The 18,968-nt window shown below is 34.1% G+C and overlaps 1 protein-coding gene across 1 annotated transcript in view; it reads right to left on the reverse strand.

Annotated features, from left to right (window-relative positions):
- The window catches only part of LOC136031588 (potassium voltage-gated channel protein Shaw-like), a 104,116-nt gene that overhangs the window by 47,734 nt on the left and 37,414 nt on the right, over window positions 1–18,968 (reverse strand). The window contains exons 5-6 of the mRNA XM_065711256.1: window positions 12,039–12,206; window positions 7,904–8,062 (exon numbers count right to left, since the gene is read on the reverse strand). Of these exons, the coding sequence (XP_065567328.1) occupies window positions 7,904–8,062; window positions 12,039–12,206 (327 nt within the window). The remainder of the gene's footprint in view (window positions 1–7,903; window positions 8,063–12,038; window positions 12,207–18,968) is intronic.

Genomic DNA, 18,968 nt, shown 5'->3' on the forward strand with positions numbered 1-18,968 from the left:
AGATAACTCGGGGGGGGGGTCTCTCCATAAAGAAAATTTTCATGGAGGAAGGGAATTTTCCATGAAGAGGGTGCCGGACTTCCCAGCATTATTTAAAAAACGATCAGAAATTAAATAAAAAAAAGTTTTGTGAACTGAAAGTAAGAATCAGCATTAAAACTTAAAACGAACAGAAATTATTACGTATATGAGAAGATTTACCCCCTCTTTAATACCTCGCTCTTTACGCAAAGATTTGTTTAGTACTTTTATAAGAGCTGTTTATTATAGATAAACGGCCTTTGTGATTTGGGAGTCATTCTTAAAGAATTGGAACAAAATTGGAACTTTAGCGTAAAGAGTGAGGTACTGACGCGGGGTGAACTCCCTCATTTACGTAATCATTTCTGTTCAGTTTAGGTTTCAATGTTGCTCGTTACTTTAAGTTGAATGAACTATTTTTTTTTCTTTTTTTAGACTAAGACTGAATAAGGATGTTTGGGCGTGATAGCTCCCTTCTTATTGCAGAAAAAAAATGTTTCTGACGTTAATTTTAAAGATTCACTTAACTAAAGTGATTAGCTTCATATTTTGGAAATAAAATTATGCACACTGGTGTGTAAGTGCACATCAGCTATTATGAAGAAGGAGCGGGGGGGGGGTAGTTTTGTAGGCGAGGCGGAAGTAGCTCAACGAGCAAATTGTAACACCCAAGTAACTCTCATTGAGCCTTTTGATAAGTTAAATAAAAAAACGAGTTTGTTTAACTGAAAGTAAGGAGCGACGTTAAAGCTCAAAATGAACAGAAATTAGTCAGTATATGAAAGGGGTTGTCCCCTCCTTAACTGACATCAATAACTTTCAGTATACAATTAAAATTATCTTAAAAACTTAGGCATAAAATATATTATCTTAATAAGTTTAAAGTAATTAAACAGCATACCAAAAATAATGGATTGATTTATCAGATAATATCTTGGTCTCATCAGGCATAACTCGAAATTAAGAACAAACAAAAAATAATAGGAACTCTGGAAATCCTGTTATTTCTCTCTATACAGCGGAGATTTCAAGTTATGATACAAATTCTAAAGTAACTCTGTAGTTCTACATTCAATGAATTAACTGACTCATTTTGATGATTATAACTGGATGTAATGTTAATGTAAACCAATATGTATGCAAATTCCAGATCTGTTAATGAAAGATAAATATGGAATGAGTTTTGGAGAAGAGGGGGGGGGGTAGAAAACGGAATCAAATTCTTCCTTATGGCCGGAATTTTTTCGGTCTATGCTTTTATTATTGGTTTCGGAGGTGGGGGTAGTAGTTCCTCTCCCATTTTGACAATATTTTTCAATTTAGCCTCAAATATTACATTTGAATGACTAGAAAAGGTGAGATATGGTATCATGCAATTCGCCAGAATATTACATGGAGGGGGGATCCAAGTGCTACCAGGAGCTTTGATTTTAGCTATTTTAAACGGCAATGCTTCTCTCTTCCAACTTATAGTCATTTTGTCAATGTATATACAATGTAAATAAACATCAGATAACCTTATTGTACTGATGGCAATAGCTTCAGCCACATCCAGAAGATCAAACGTCGTGCAGGATTTCCTTCCATATGAACAAAATACGTTCTCCATTCACAAGAAACTCTACATCAAAATATTAGTAGAACTTATTCAACAAAACTATTGTTCAATAGTAGTCTCAACTTAATATTCAAATTTTATCGAATATTCTAATTACAATACAACATTTTAATTATTGAGCAGAAAAACTGAAAAAATTGGGAAGCTACTAATGAGCTACAATTATTGGTACGTACAATTTAACAGCAAGAAATGTACTTTCTTGCTGTAATTTAACAGCAAGAGGCGCTGGTTAGGCCCGGGCATGATTTGAAATACAATCAGTAATGAAAAAAATAACTGAAATTATGAAGCAACATTAAAACTTAAAACTTCTTTCCGTAAATGAGAGAAGTTATTCCCTCCTCAACCCCTCGTTCTTTATGCTAAAGTTTTTTCTAAGGTATGCTAAAGTTTGCTAAAGTTTTATCCAAATCTGTAAAAACGACAGCTGAACCACAAAGGCTGCTGAACTGGAATAAGAAGCTTCTCAAAGCACCTGAAACCTTCGACGTTACGAGCGGAGGGTTAAGAAGGGCGCATGCCTACCTCGTATACTGAATAATTTCTGCTCAATGTTGCTCCTTACTTTCAAAAGAAAAACTAATTTTTATTTTAATTTAAAGGGTTTCACTTTTTTATAAATGGGGCTATATCATTTGAATTCATAAGCTGAAACCTAGGGTGCTCCTAGAAGATTTTTTTTGGAAGGTCAGACCTTCTAGTTGTAGGTGTTTAATTCTGATTCTTATCCTAACAAAGGTTAAATGATAAAGTTTCAAGGGTGAAACTCTAGGAAAGGTTTTTTCACGGAAAATTTCCTGAATTCTTAGCCTTGTAAGGAAGTTCATTGTTGTGAATTTTGCACTTGCAAGTGATATGAATATAGTAACCACATTGGTAGAATGCGCCCCATAAGCATGACGAAGATAATCTATTAAACCATATTGGCCTGCCATAACATAAAGAAAGAAAAGATCCAAAATGGGGTTTTTAAAGACCAAGTGAAAATACTGAAGAAAACACAGAAAGCGAATATTTCGAGAGAACAACCGTCTCTCTTCTTCAGCGCAAACAAAATAATATGATCAAGGAAAAAGCAGAAACCAAAAAACAGACGCGGAAAGTACAACAAAACCAATGAAAAGCAACGCCAAAAAACTAAATAAAACCAGAAATTAAAAGAATTAAAATCAAATAACTAACAGCAATAAAGTAAGTTATTCGCCAATATCCACGGTTTGCACAAAATCCAAACAAATATGAACTGCCATCGACGGATACTAATGAACAACTGAGAGATAAAAGAAAAATTCATTCACTCAAACAAACAAAGCAGCAATTGAATAAATTGGAAAACTAGGTCACCTGATTTCTGATTTTAACCATTTCATTTCTTGCAGATACCCTTTGAGACCTAAGGGGTTGATAACATATTTGATTATGTGATTGGGGAAGTGGTTCAACATTTATTTTAGGGATTACTAAAGTATTGGTTTCTATTTTGAGAAAAAAAGGTAAAGGATGCGGCAACAGACCCTTTAGGTCCGAACTGGCGGTGCTAATATCCGTCTCAAGGCCCTTTAGCAAGGAAGTGCAATGGGGGAGGGGATAAAAAAAACGAAATATGGAATTCGGTTTTCTCTTCTGAGGAAACCGAAAAACGACTCATTTATTCTTAAATTACATGAATCTCTGTTCAAAGCTAGACCTAAATGTTGGTGTTTACAAATTTAGACAGCTTCTCTGTAATGCTGGACAATACCTTTGTCATGCAAAATTAGGTTAGCTTGGTTAAATAAAACAGTATGGTCTGGATTATTAAATATGCGTGCTGAAAGGGCAGAGTCAAAATTTTCTGTTGTTTCCCGTTTATTACTGGTGTTATTAATTGAGGTAGAGTGCTGAGTAAATCTATCCGTAAGTCGCTGATCAGTTCTTTCGATTTACGAAAGACCACAGGAGCAAGGAATCACTTTAGCGCTGTTAGGTATTTAATTTCAATTCTTTTAAATTCTGGTTTTATTTAATTTTTGGTGTTTTTTTCATTGGTTTTGTTGTACTTTCCGCGTCTGTTTTTTGGTTTTTGCTTTTTCCTTGATCATATTATTTTGCTCGCACTGAAGAGGAGAGGCGGTTGTTCTCTCAAAATAATCGCTTTCTGTGTTTTCTTCAGTACTTTCATTTGGCCTTTAAAAATCCCGTTTTTGGTCATTTTCTTTCTTTATGTGGATTTTTTACTTCCGTACGAAGCCCAAAATTCATAATACCGAGCTTCCTTGGGGTAACACTTGATTCCCAGTCAGGGGAAAAACTCTTGTCTAAATCAATGCTAAGTTAGTGATTTTTTTTTAGCAGTGGGTTTGCTAAAGGGATTGTTTCTTGGGGTCAAATCATTATTGAAATCGATATAGTGCCCATTTTTAACTTACTTGCTGGTTATATTGTAAATAAATAGGCCTTTCTCTTTCTCTTTTCCTCCCATCAAACATTTTGGGCCTTTCCAAACAAACAATTTTGGGAACAAATTGTATTTATAAATGAGTATTTTCTTAGGGGAACTCCACCTGAAAAGAAATATTCACATAATGAATATAATCTAAATAGTTTCTTATTAAGCTTAAATTCATTATTTTAAACCGTAATACTTTACATCTACGTTACGATAATATTTTGTTCCCTTGTTTGAAATTGAAGCAATAGCAAAGAATTAAACAGTAAATCCCGGTAGTAAACTTATAAACAGTAAATCGCAATACTAGAAATGAATATACCAAGTGAAATTAATGGATATAAATATTCTTTTATAGCTTTTGCTGGATATGAACATTCTTAAAGCTGCCATTTTACAGCTCTTTTTATCTTGTTCTTCCTCTTCTCGAATGTCATCATCATTTTCCATTAAGTAATAGAGGTTAGGAAGTTCCTTGTTGACATAGATTGAGTCCCAATCGCCCATCTCACCCTCCCCTCCTGTAGTCAAAGTTCAAGAGTATTATTAGCATCTATGTAATGTTGAAACTTTAGTGAAAGAGTGGATACTTTGGAGGGTTTTAGCCCTCTCAAAAATAGGATAATATGTGTTCATTCTGTTTTAACATTGTGTATAATTTCAATTAAAATGCTTTTTTATCAAACAGTTCGTGGTACCGAACTGTCGTAAGGAGCGACCTGGCTCAATAGTACCCAAAACTCTAAAAATGGAATTTTTATAACAATAGTTATGTCGAAAGAATCGCATTTTAATGCTGATTTTAGATAGATAAGTTTCATTATGTTTAGACTTACCCATCAAAAGTTACGAATGCCTGCGATAATTTGTCTTATTTTAGAAAATAGGGGGAAACACCCCCTAAAAGTCATAGAATCTTAACGAAAATCACACCATCAGATTCAGCGTATCAGAGAATCCTATTAAAGAAGTTTCAAGCTCCTATCTACAAAAATGTGGAATTATGTATTTTTTGCCAGAAGGCAGATCACGGATGCGTGTTTATTTGTTTGTTTTTTTTTCCCAGGGGTGATCGTATCGACCCAGTGGTCCTACAATCTTGCGAGAGGGCTCATTCTAAAGGAAATTAAAAGTTCTAATGCCTTTTTCAGTGACCAAAAAAATTGGAGGGCACCTAGGCCCCCTCCCACGCTAATTATTTTCCGAAAGTCACCGGATCAAAATTCTGAGATAGCTATTTGATTCAGCCTAGTCGAAAAACCTTATAACTATGTCTTAGGGGTGACTTATTCCCCCACAGTCCCCGTGGGAAGGGCTACAAGTTACAAACTTTGACCAGTGCTTACATATAGTAATGGTTATTTGGAAGTGTACAGACATTTTCAGGGGGATTTTTTTATTTAGGGGGGATATTTGAGGAGGTGGTTACGTGGGAGGATATTTTCATGGAGAAACTTCTCATGGGGGAAGAGAATTTCAATGAAGGGGGCGCAGGATTTTCTAGCATTATCGGAAAGAACAATGAAAAATAAATCTGAAAGTTTTTTTTAATGAAAGTAAGGAGCAGTATTAAAAAACTTAAAACGAACCAAAATTATTACGCATATGAGGGGTTTACCTCCTCGTTATACCTCACTCTTTACGATAAAGTATTTTTAGTAGTTTCAACTATTTATTCTACGGCCTTTGTGATTCAGGGGTCATTCTTAAGGAATTGGGACAAAATCTAAGCTTTAGTGTAAAGAGCGAGGTATCGACGAGGGTTGAACCCCCTCATATACGCCATAAAAACATACGAATATAGAAGTTCGTTACTTACGTTAATTCGTGAGTTGCGCATATTTCTTACCAATGAAAACGTTTGTAAAAAATTAAAAGTTTTAGTTGCTTTTTAAGTAATCAAAAACTTTGACGGCAACTAGGCCTTCTCCCTCACTCCTTTTTCCTCAAAATCTTCCGATTAATTGCAATTAATTAATATGCAAATTTCGTTTTAATTATTTATGTGCGGAGAGCCAAGATCAAAACATGTATCAATTCGTCCAGAAATTAAATTAAAAAAAAAAGTTTTTTTAAATGAAAGTAAGGAGCGACATTAAAACTTAAAACGAACAGAAAATACTCCGTATATAAAAGGAGCTTTTCCTCCTCGACACCCCGCTCTTTACGCTGAAGTTTCTTACTGTTTTAAAAATACAGTTAAGAGAAAGAGTTTGCATCTGTCGGGATAGGGTCTTTACCTAGGTAGATTTGAGAATTGATAGCCTGTATAAGCCCATATATCGCGCTATCCCCGATAGCGGGATAGGCCCATAGTAAGTGAAAATATTATTTTGCTTTAGGTTTTTGGAAGCCGATACTTTAGTAATTCCTAAAATAAACGCTGAACCACTTCCCCGATCACATAATCAGATACGTCATCAACCCCTTAGGTCTCAAAGGGTATCCACGAGAAATACAATGGTTAAAATCAGAGATCAGGTGACCTAGTTCTCCAATCTATTCAATGGCTGCTTCGTTTGTTTGAGTGAATGAATTTTTCCTTTTACTTCTCAGTTGTTCGTTAGTATCCGTTGATGGTAGTTCATATTTGTTTGCATTTTGTGCAAACTGTGGATATTGGCGAATAACTCACTTTATTGCTGTTAGGTACTTGATTTTAATTCTGTTAAATTCTGATTTTATTTAATTTTTGGTGGTTTTTTTTCATTGTTTTTTTTGTACTTCTCGCGTCTGTTTTTTGGTTTTTGCTTTTTCCTTGATCATATTATTTTGTTCGCTTTGAAGAAGAGAGGCGGTTGTTCTCTCAAAATACTCGCTTTCTGTGTTTTCTTCAGTATTTTCATTTGGCCTTTAAAAATCCCGTTTTTGGTCGTTTTCTTTCTTTATGTGGATTTTTTACTTCTGCACGAAGCCCAGAATTCATAATACCGAGCTTCCTTGGGGTAACACTTGATTCCCAGTCGGGGAAAAAAAAAATCTTGTCTAAATCAATGCTAACTTAGTGATTTTTTAGTAGTGGGTTTGCTAAAGGGATTGTTTCTTGGGGTCAAATCATTATTCAAATCGATATAGTGCCCATTTTAATTTACTTGCTGGTTATATTGTAAATAAATAGGCCTTTCTCTTTCTCTTTTCCTCCCATCAAACATTTTGTGCCTTTCCAAATAACCAATTTTGGGTACAAATTGCATTTAAAAATGAGTATTTTCTTAGGGGAACTCCACGTAAGAGAAATATTCATATGATAGATATAACCTAAATAGTTTCTTATTAAGCTTAAATTCATGATTTTAAACCGTAATACTTTACATCTACGTTATGATAATATTTTGCTCCCTTGTTTGAAATCGAAGCAATAGCAAAGAATAGAACAGTAAATCCTGGTAATAAACTTATGAACAGTAAATCCAATACTAAAAATGAATATACCAAGTGAAATTAATGGATATAAATGTTCTTTTATAGCTTTTGCTGAATATGAACATTCTTAAAGCTGCCATTTTACAGCTCTTTTTACCTTGTTCTTCTTGAATGTCATCATCATTTTCCATTAAGGAATAGAGGCTAGAAAGTTTCTTGTTGGCATAGACTGAGTGCCAATCCCCCCATCTCACCCCTCCCCTGTAGTCAAAGTTTAATTTAAGAATCGTCGAGAGTATTATTAGCATCTATATCATGTTGAAACCTTAGTGAAAGAGTGGATACTTTGGAGGGTTGTAGCCCTCTCAAAAATAGGACAATTTGTATTCATTATGTTTTAACATTGTGTATAATTTCATTTAAAATGTTTTTTTTTTATTTGCTAAATGAATCCAAAGAGCTGTACTAACCTGTAGGATGATGTCAAAATAAAACGACACGGTTGCAATAAAATCAATTATGTTGACTGGTGACGTCACAAATTTTCGTCTGCTAGGACTTACAATAAATCTTATCAAGATTTCTATGCAAAACCAAGCGTTGCACACCAACTCCAAGTAGAAAAATGCCTAAATTGAAAGAAAATCTTGATAATTGAAAAAAATAAATTGAAATGAATGTATAAAATAAAATAAATAATAATAATATAATAATAATATAATAAATAATAAAAATAAATTAATAATAATAATATATAATAATAATAATAATAATAATAATAATAATAATAATAATAATAATAATAATAATAATAATAATATAATAAATAATAAAAATAAATTAATAATAATATATAATAATAATAATAATAATATAATAAATAATAATAATAAGAATGTATAAAATAAATAAATGAATAAATTGAAAGAAAATCACTGTTTTTAAATGACAAAGATATGCTTGAAGATTTAAAGAATATATTTTTCTTCTTTTTACTATTCGATGAGATTTCAATATACAAGATTTCAATTTTGGCCGAGACTTCATAGACCCAAATTTTATATAATCCGCAAGAGCTTACAGTAGATTATATTAAATAAAAACACCAATTTTTTTAGCTGAAGGTAAGGAACATTAAAACTAAAAACAAAAAAATTATTCCATATATAGAGGGGTTAGCCCCTCCTCAATATCTTGCTCTTGACTCTATAGTTTTTAGGAAAGTTCTAGTGCCCTTCTTAAGTGATCAAAAAAATTGAAGGGCACCTAGGCCCCCTCCCACGCTCATTTTTTTCCAAAAGTCAACGGATTAAAATTTTGAGATAGCCATTTTGTTCCGCATAGTCGAAAACCATAATAACTATGTCTTTGGGAATGACTTACTCCCCCACAATCCCTGGGGGAGGGGCTGCAAGTTACAAACTTTTGCCAGTGTTTACACATAGTAATGGTTATTGGGAAGTGTACAGACGTTTTCAGGGGGATTTTTTTGGTTTGGGGGTGGAGTTTATGGGAGGGGGCTATGTGGGAGGATCTTTCCTTGGAGGAATATGTCATGGAGGAAGAAAAATTCAATGAAAAGGGCGCAGGATGTTCTAGCATTACTATAAAAAAAAAAAACAATGAAAAAATAAACATTAAAACGTTTTTCCAATTGAAAGTAAGGAATAGCATTGAAATTTAAAACGAACAGAGATTATTACGCATATGACGGGTTCTAAAAATACTTTAGCATAAAGAGCTAAAGCTCTTTATGCTAAAGTATTTTTAGTAATTTCAACTATTTATTCTACGGCCTTTTTGATTCAGGGGTCATTCTTAAAGAATTGGGACAAAACTTACGATTTAGTGTAAAGAGCGAGGTGTTAACGAGGGTACAAACCCCCTCGTAAACATAATAAAATATAAGAATATAAAAGTTTGTTACGTAAGTTAATTCTTAAGTTACGCATATTTTTTACTAATAAAAACGTTCGTTAAAAATTAAAAGTTCTAGTAGCCTTTTTATGTAACCGAAAAATTAAAGGGCAGCTAGGCCTCCTTCCCCACCCATTATTTCTCAAAATCGTCTGATCAAAACTAAGAGAAAGCCGTTTAGCCAAAAAAGAAATTAATATACAAATTTCATTTCAATAATTTATGTGCGGAGAGCCAAAATCAAACATGCATTAATTCAAAACGTTCAGGAATTAAATAAAAAAACTAGTTTTTTTAACTGAAAGTAAGGAGCGACATTAAAACTTAAAACGAACAGAAATTACTCCGTATATGAAATGGGTTGTTCCCTCCACAATCCCTCGCTCTTTACGCTAAAGTTTGACTCTTTGCCACAATTCTACTTTTTAAAACAATTAAAAGCTTTAGCGTAAAGAGCGAGGCGTTGAGGAGGGGACAACCCATTTCATATACGGAGTAATTTCTGTTCGTTTTAAGTTTTAATGTCGCTCCTTACTTTCAGTTAAAAAAACTATTTTTTTTTATTTAATTCGTTAAGAAGTAATGATGCCAAGGCTATTTTAAAAAAAGAATGGATTTTTAACCGAAAACTTTTATTGTAAGTGTTATATTGTTTATTATTTTCTTTGCTGAAGACGGCTCTTAGATATAGGGCCGAAATATTCAAATGGGTTTTGTTGGTTCTCTGTCTTGGGAAAAAAGTCCTCAATATTCTCTCTTCTGTAGTTATATTATGGAAAGGCAGTGTGGTCTTCGTCATTATTTACATATGAACAAAATACACTTTCCATTCACAAGAAATTTTATAACAAAATATTATTAGAACTTGTTCAACAAAACTACTGTTCATTGATAATCTTGACTTGGTATTCAAATTTTGTCAGACTTTTGAGAGCAAAGTATTGAAGAGGGGGGACAACCGCTTCAAATACGTAATAATTTCTGTTTCTTTTTTAGTTTAGATGCTGCTCCTATTTTCACTTGGAAAAGAAAATTTTTCAATTCACCATAGTCGAAAAACCTAATAACTATTTCTTTAGGGACGACTTACTCCCCGCAGTCCCCGTGGGAGGGGCTGCAAGTTACAAACTTTGACCTGTGTTTACATATAGCAATGGTTACTGGGAAGTGTAAAGACGTTTTCAGGGGAATTTTTTCGGCTTAGGGGGGAGAGTTGAGGGGGAGAGGGCTACTTGGGAGGATATTTCCATAGAGAAACTTCTCATGGGGGAAGAGAATTTCAATGAAGGGGGCACAGGATTTTCTAGCATTGTTTGAAAAACAATGAAAAAATAAATATGAAAAGTTTTTTCTACTGAAAGTAGCGTGCAGCATTAAAACTTAAAACGAGCAAAAATTATCACGCATATGAGGGGTTTACCTCTTCGTTATACCTCACTCTTTACGCTAAAGTATTTTTAGTAATTTCAGCTATTTATTCTATGGCCTTTGTGATTCAGAGGTCATTCTTAAGGGATTGGGACAAAATTTAAGCTTTAGTTTAAAAAGCGAGGTATCGACGAGGGTTGAACCCCCTCATATAAACAATGAAAACATACGAATGTAGAAGTTCGTTACGTAAGTTAATTTGTAAGTTACGTATATTTTTTACCAATGAAAACGTTTGTAAAAAATTGAAAGTTCTAGTTGCTTTTTAAGTAATCAAAAAATTGGAGGGGAAATAGGCCTCCTCCCTCGCTCCTTTTTTCTCAAAATCTTCCTATTAATTGCAATTAATCAATATGCAAATTTCGCTTTAATTATTTATGTGCGGAGAGCCAAGATCAAAACATGCATTAATTCAAAACGTCCAGAAATTAAATAAAAAAACAAGTTTTTTCAAATGAAAGTAAGGAGCAACATTAAAACTTAAAACGAACAGAAATTACTCCGTATATGAAAGGGGCTTTTTCTCCTCAACGCCCCGCTCTTTACGCTAAAGTTTCTTACTGTTTTAAAAATAGAGGTAAGAGAAAGAGTCAAACTTTAGCGTAAGGAGCGGGGCGTTGAGGAGGAAAAGCCCCTTTTACATATGGAGTAATTTCTGTTCGTTTTAAGTTTTAATATTGCTCCTTACTTTCATTTGAAAAAACTTGTTTTTTTTTTTATTTAATGTCTAAAAGAGATTTAGCTTGTAACGGGCAATTTTCATCATCTTGCTCTTACGTTTTTTGAGTGTATACCGGAGACTAAAAAAGTGTTGCAGTCCAAGTGTCTTGAGAAACTGCCCCTCTGTAAAACTAGTCTTTAAGTTTTAATTGGATACTTTGTTAGATAGCCTCCCAGAACGGCTAGTTCATTTATACGTTTTCTGGATTGTACCCTACTATGGCTTTACTCTTTTTTTATACCTTAATAATTTATTTTCTCATTGGTCGAATGAAAAACTCCCTGAAAACTACTCTTAAGGATATTTCTTATTTTAGAACTGAACTATGTGATTTTCTGGTAGACAAGTTGAAATATCTTCAGAGCTTAAATGTGATAAATTAGCTAAACAAATTCGAAAAAAACTACATATTTCTACAGAGGACGGCTAAATAACAAAATATTTTATATCGTTTTTTGTAAATTGGAGTAGAATAATTTATTAGACTAACGAGAATGAAGGTCATATTATGATTGAGTAACTCATGGACGCATATTTACCTCGTGTGCATCCGTTCTTGTTTTATCCAAGATCCAACTCTTTGTTGCATTAGGATATCTAGTAACAGTTATATTCTTCAATACAGGAACTCTCATGGAAGGATGAGTCTTCAAACAAAAAGATAATACTGACACACATATGAAAAACACTGAAATTGTGCTTATAGCCTGCAAAATTAGAAATAGAGATAACCGTAAAACATAAAATGACTAACAATTCTGCTCGATTGAAAAACGTTTTAGCCTCTGGTTTTCTTTTCGCCCCAACGACTATTTTTACTTTGAAAATAAAAGCCATCCATTATTATAAATAGAGATGAGGTATGAGATATGTATTTATTAAGAGAAGAAAACAAACACTATTCACCATTCGCCTGCCAAGAAAGGCAATAAGCTTGTAAGGGCAAGCGAGGTTATCACCCTCAGCTAATTAAAACCACGTTCATATCACGCTACTCAATACAAAAGAAACTCAAATGATGAAGGAAGAAAGGAAAAAAAGAGAAAGAGGAAAAAGACAAGAAGAAGACAGGAAAAAATTAACAGAAAAAATTCATGGTATTATTTTGCCCATCTAACTTGAGGAAAACTTTTTTAGATTTTCTTCTTTTTACTGATAAGAAAAATTTTCTCGCAGAATTTTTCATCCAAATTCCAAACTTCCAACAGATTTATCAAGGCACCAATAGTTTTTATTTCATTCTTTTTTTTTTAAGAAAAAGCAAAGCTTGAACAAAATAAAAAAGTTTTTATGCGGAAACTAAGCGTTCGAACTAGAAAACATTCTTTACATTTTAGAACTATTGAAGTCAATAGGAGTTAGCTTCCATTTCTTTGCCAATCCCAGACTCAATCAAACGCAGGGCCATCCATAACATGTGAAATTTGAAGACCAAAAAAATAACATTCTTTTATTTCGCATTGCTCAATCTCAGAATTGTTTCTCTAAACCACATAGAAGCTTGTTCTTCCGGATCATAATTTTGAGAAAACTTTTCAACAAAGCCAGCTTTAATTAAAGGATGGAATAAAACCTTGTGAGTATCTTCGAAGACGATACTCACTGTTCGAATTCGAAGACGAATAAACTGAATTCGAAGATTGAAGACTGAATTCGAAGACAACCTTTTCTTCCAAGAGAGCTCTCAGCCACATTATTTTTGTGAGTATCTTTGAAGACGAGTCTAATTTAGTCTAGTGTAATTGTGTATCCTTTTTTTCCCATATACATAAAAATCAGGATATTTAACATGCCCTAGTTGCACTACTAAAAATTTAGTAATGACCTTAGGATTGTAACATGTTTCTAATAATGTTCAATTAGTCTGAAAATGTCTGCTGAGATTTCATTCGTTTCCTCCATGTAAACCGCATGACCGTCACAAAAAAAAGGATGCTGCAGGAAGGACAGAAAGAAGCTACCGGAAGGAATAAAATATCTTCAGCATTTTTCCCGAAAGATAAAATCCATATATAATATTTCAGTTTTTACCCCTATATTTTGTATTGTAGTTAAATGTGGCTGGGGACTTTCTCTTCTATCATTAGCCAGGCCGTATTGTCAAAAATAGTGTCATTAGAATACTTGCTAATATTAGTCCTTCTGAATTATGTTGACATGGGGTTAATTGGGATGGAGGAGGAGGCTATTGACCTCCAAGTTGTTTTGCTCTCCCTCTTAGAATTTGAAAAATGCCTTTTTCGGTTCTTTTACAAAAAGTTATTTTGGCATTTTCATTGAAAAAAAAAGAGAAATACAGCGAAATTGCCCCCCTCTAGGTTTTGAAAAATAACTTCTAGTCCACTCCCCTCTGTTTCCGTGAATTGATGCGTCTGTGCTGTTGAAAGGATTATATTATGCTGAAAATATATGTACTTCCTCTGGAATTCAACGTAAATTAAGGATGAACATTAAAACTTAAACAAACAGAAATTATTACATGTATCAAGGGGGTTAACTCCTCCTCTGGACCTCACTCTTCACTCTGAAGGTTTTTAGAACCATAAAAAAATTTCTTGTTCTAATTAAACGGCCCCTTGTGTTTCAGGAGGCGTAATTAAAGCACTGGAACAAAATACAAACTGTAACATAAAAACCGAGGTGTCAATGAGGGGGCATCTCCCTTTATATACGTAATGATTTTTGTTTGTGTTGTGTTTTAATGTTGCTCCTTACTTTAAGCAAGAATTTTTTTTATTTAATTTCTGATGGGTTTTTTAAATAGTGCCGGGAAATCTGGCTCCACTTCCACGGAAAAATTCCCCATTCCTGCGGAAGGATCCTCTAGCTAGACAATTCAACCCTGGTGAAAATTTACCTCAGACAGTTATCCTCAACAGCTCCTCATGTAAAACTGAGTCGCCAAAGAGGAAGTAAGGTAAATAAAAGAATTTCATATGGGAAATCTGACAAATTTCCCCATTGCAAAGCTTCCCCTGAAAAGTCCCCCCTGAAACATCCCTTCCTATGGAAACATTTTCACGTGGAATATCTCCCCTCTCCAGCATTAAATTTTTCTGGTGTGATCTTTCTTCTGGCAAAAAAAAATACAAATTTTACATTTTTACAGATAGGAGCTTCCTCCACAGTAGTGTTCTCTGATACGCTGAATCAGATGGTGTGATTTCATTAAGATTCCTTGACCTTCAGGGGGTGTTTCTCTCCTTTTTTGATAATCAAGCAATTTTTTTCCGGCTCTTAGTTTCGGATGGATAGCCCTAAACTTGATGAATCTTATATATTTGCAATCAAACAGTTCGTGGTAACGAACTGTAGTAAGGAGCGACCCGGCTCAATAGTAACCAAAACTCTAAAAAATGGAATTTTGATACCAATAGCTACATCAAAAGAATCGCATTTTAATGCTGGTTTTAAATATATAAGTTTTATCAAGTTTAGTCTTACCCATCAAAAGTTACGAGCCTAAGAAAATTTGCGTCATTTTAGAAAATAGGAGGAAACACCCCCTAAAAGTCATAGAATCTTAACGAAAATCACACCATCAGATTCAGCGTATCAGAGAACCCTACTGTAGAAGTTTCGAGCTCCTATCTACAAAAATGTGGAATTTTGCATTTTTTGCCAGAAGGCAGATCACGGATGCGTGTTTATTTGTTTTTTTTGCTTTTTTTTGTTTTTCCCAGGGGTGATCGTATCGACCCAGTTGTCCTAGAATGTTGCAAGAGGGCTCATTCTAACGGAAATTAAGAGTTCTAGTGCCCTTTTTAAGTGACCAAAAAAATTGGAGGGTACCTAGGCCCCCTCCCACGCTAATTATTTTCCCAAAGTCAACGGATCAAAATTCTGCGATAGCCATTTTATTCAGAGTAGTCGAAAAACTTTATAACTATGTCTATGGGGACGACTTACTCCCCCACAGTCCCCGTAGGAGGGGCAACAAGTTACAAACTTTGACCTGTGCTTACATATAGTAATGGTTATTGGGAAGTATACAGGCGTTTTCAGGAGGATCTTTTTGGTTGCGGGAGGGGTTGAGAAGAGGGGGATACGCTGGGGGAACTTTCCATCGAGAATTTGTCATGGGAGAAGAAAATTTCCATGAAGGGAGAGCAGGATTTACTAGCATTATTTAAAAAAAAAAACAATTAAAAAATAAATGTGAAAAAGCTTTTTCAGCTGTAAGTAAGGAACAGCAATAAAACTTAAAACAAACAGAAATTATTACCCATATGAGGGGCTCACCTTCTTCTAATACCTCGCTCTTTACGCTAAAGTATTTTTAGTAATTTCAACTATTTATTCTACGGCTTTTGTGATTCAGGGGTCAATCTTAATGAATTGGGATAAAATTTAAGCTTTAGTGTGAAGAGCGAGGTACTGACGATGTGGCGTATCCCCTCATATATGTAATAAAAACTTGAGAATACAAAAGTTCTTTACGTAAGCTAATGTATAAGTTACGTAAATCTTTTACCAATAAAAAGATTCGTAAAAAATTAAAAGTTCTAGTTGCCTTTTTAATTAACCAAAAAATCGGAGGGCAACTAGGCTTCGTCCCCCGCTCTTTTTTTTTCAAAATCAGTCGATCAAAATTATGAGAAAGCCATTTAGCCAAAAAAAAGAAAAAAATGCAAATTTCGTTTTGATTATTCCTCTGCGGAGAGCCAAAATCAAAACATGCTTTGATTCAAAAATGTTCAGAAATTAAATAAAAAAAAACAAGTTTTTTTAACTGAAAGTAAGGAGCGACATTAAAACTTAAAACGCACAGAAATTACTTCGTATATGAAAGAGGCTGCTTCACCATCAACGCCCCGCTCTTTACGCTAAAGTTTTTTACTGTTTTAAAAAGAAGAATTGAGAGAAAGAGTCAAACTTTAGCGTAAAGAGCGGGGCGTTGATGAGGAAGCCTCTTTCATATACGAAGTAATTTCTGTGCGTTTTAAGTTTTAATGTCGCTCCTTACTTTCAGTTAAAAAAACTTGTTTTTTTTATTTAATCTGCGTAATAAATTGAGTCTTTGAAAATGTTAGCGCTAGTCAATATAGCTCACAGAAGGTGGGGTGGTGGATGCACTTATAAAAAGGGCCAGCATTGCCAGATTAAGCTTATGACTTAGAGGTTACAATCAAACTCGATTGGTGCTACATTTCACCCTTGATCCCTCCTTAGAGTGGTGCCAATAGACGTTTAAGAGCCTGTAAAAAATACTGGTTAGTTTAATGGTTCTTCCATGCATAATGGTGTCGAAGGTAAATCGGCCTACTTTCTGGGTGTGTTTGCACATCTTAATGATGTTCACTCCCATGGTATAAGGTCATAATAAATCGATCACGCTTAGATTAGTTTTTTTTCTGTTTTATAAAGGGGTTAGATTATTGAAATTGTTAGGTGGGTAAATTGAAAATAGTTAGGACGTAATTGAATTTAAAAGTTTGGTGAAACATAATTTGTTCTCCAAGTCCTGAGGATTAACTTGATCCTCCAAGTCCTTGAGGATAACTCCAAGTCCTTGAGGATTAACATTTGGTCCCGAGGATTAACTTGATCGTTTCTGACATTCCTAGATTAACTTTTTCCTTTAGATATTGTTTAATCTGCATATTAAAAGGTGCTTAGTGTTTAGTTTTGGTAATGGTAGCAGGGTATATGCCATTGATGTTTACTGAATTAAAGAAAAAAACAAGTTTTTTTTAAACTGAAAGTAAGGAGCGACATTAAAACTTAAAACGAACATAAATTATTCCGTATATGAAAGAGGTTGTCCCTCCTCAATGCCCCGCTCTCTACACTAAAGTTAGACTCTTTCTTACAACTCTACTTTTTTAAAACAATAAAAAACGTTAGTGTAAAGAGCGAGGCGTTGAGGAAGGGACCACCCCTTTCGTATACGGAATAATTTCTGTTCGTTTTAAGTTTTAATATTGCTCCTTACTTGCAGTTAAAGAAAAAAATTATTTAATTTCTAAACTTTTTTGAATTAATGCGTGTTTTGATTTTGGCTCACTGCAAACGAATAATCAAAACGCAATTTGCAAATTAATAATGTTGTTTGTTTTTTTTTTGGGGGGGGGGCTAAATGGCTTTCTCATAGTTTTGATCGGATGACTTTGATAAAAAAAAGGGGGTGGGAGAGCCCTCTAATTTTTGTTAATTTGTTAATTTTTGCCTAGTTGCCCTCTAATTTTTGGTTACTTAAAAAGGCGACTAGAACGTTTTTTTACGAGCATTTTTATTATTAATAAATATAGGTAAATTACGAATTAACTTACGTAACGAACTTTATAATATAAATCTATAATTACATTTACGAGGGTATTTGCCCCCTTGTCAATACCTCGCTCTTTAAGCTTGAATTTTGTCCCAGTTCTTTAAGAATAACCACTGAATCACCAAGGCCGTAGAATAAATAGTTGAAATTGTAAAAATACTTTAGCGCAAAGAGCGATGTATTTTCGACGAGACGGACCCCCTTGTATACGTAATAATTTCTATTCGTTTTAGGTTTTAATGCTGCTCCTTACTTCCAGCTGATTTTTTTTTTGTTATTTGTTTTCTCATTGTTGATTTTAATAATGCTAGAAAATCCTTCTCCTCCTTCATGGAAATTCTCTTCCCTCATGATAAACTCATCCATGGAAATATCCAACCCCGAAACCCCCTCCTCCCGACCCACCCACCCCCTCAATGTGAAAAAGTTCCCCTGAAAACGTCTATTCACTTCCAAATAACCATTACTATATGTAAACAATCGTCAAAGCTTATAGCTTACAGCCCCACCCCGGGAACTGTGGGGGATTAATTCGTGCCAAAAGACATATTCTATTACTATTAGGGGGTGACTCCCCCTATTGCCAAAAATAAACCAATTTTCTCAGGCTCGTACATTTTATAGGTAAGACTAAATTTGATGAAACTTACATGTTTAAAATCAGTATAAAAAATGTTATTTTTTGATGTAACTGTTGGTATCAAAATTACATTTTTTAGAGTTCAGTTACTATTGAACCGGGTCACTCCTTACTACAGTTCGTTACCATGAACTGTTCAAAAAAACTTGTGAGGTGAAAGAAATATTTTCTTTGTTGTTTTGCGGATCTATATGCCCCCCCCCCTTCTTCATTGTATACGCTGGCATTTCGAGGAGATTTGGATTGAGTAAAGTTTTTTTTGTTCATTAAATAATGTTTGAACCTCATCGAAATCATTAAGCCAAGTTTTAGGGGTGATAGATTGCCATAAGATTTTTTTTGGCATCCCATTCATTGGTCATCCATCGAGAGGGTCAAACAAAAAATGGGTTGCCCCTAGCTAGGGTGGGAAGAGAATAAGAAAAGGATTAAAAGGTGGTCAAAATATCGTTGGGGGAAATTTTAAAACTACCACTGGTGAGGTGGAGTGTACAAGACCTCAAGCGGCTTGGTGCTGCAACAAGTTGTTAGTGGTAGTAGTTAAAGCAGTTGTGGTAA

This window comes from Artemia franciscana, chromosome 9 (assembly GCF_032884065.1).
Source record: "Artemia franciscana chromosome 9, ASM3288406v1, whole genome shotgun sequence".
NCBI lineage: Eukaryota > Metazoa > Arthropoda > Branchiopoda > Anostraca > Artemiidae > Artemia > Artemia franciscana.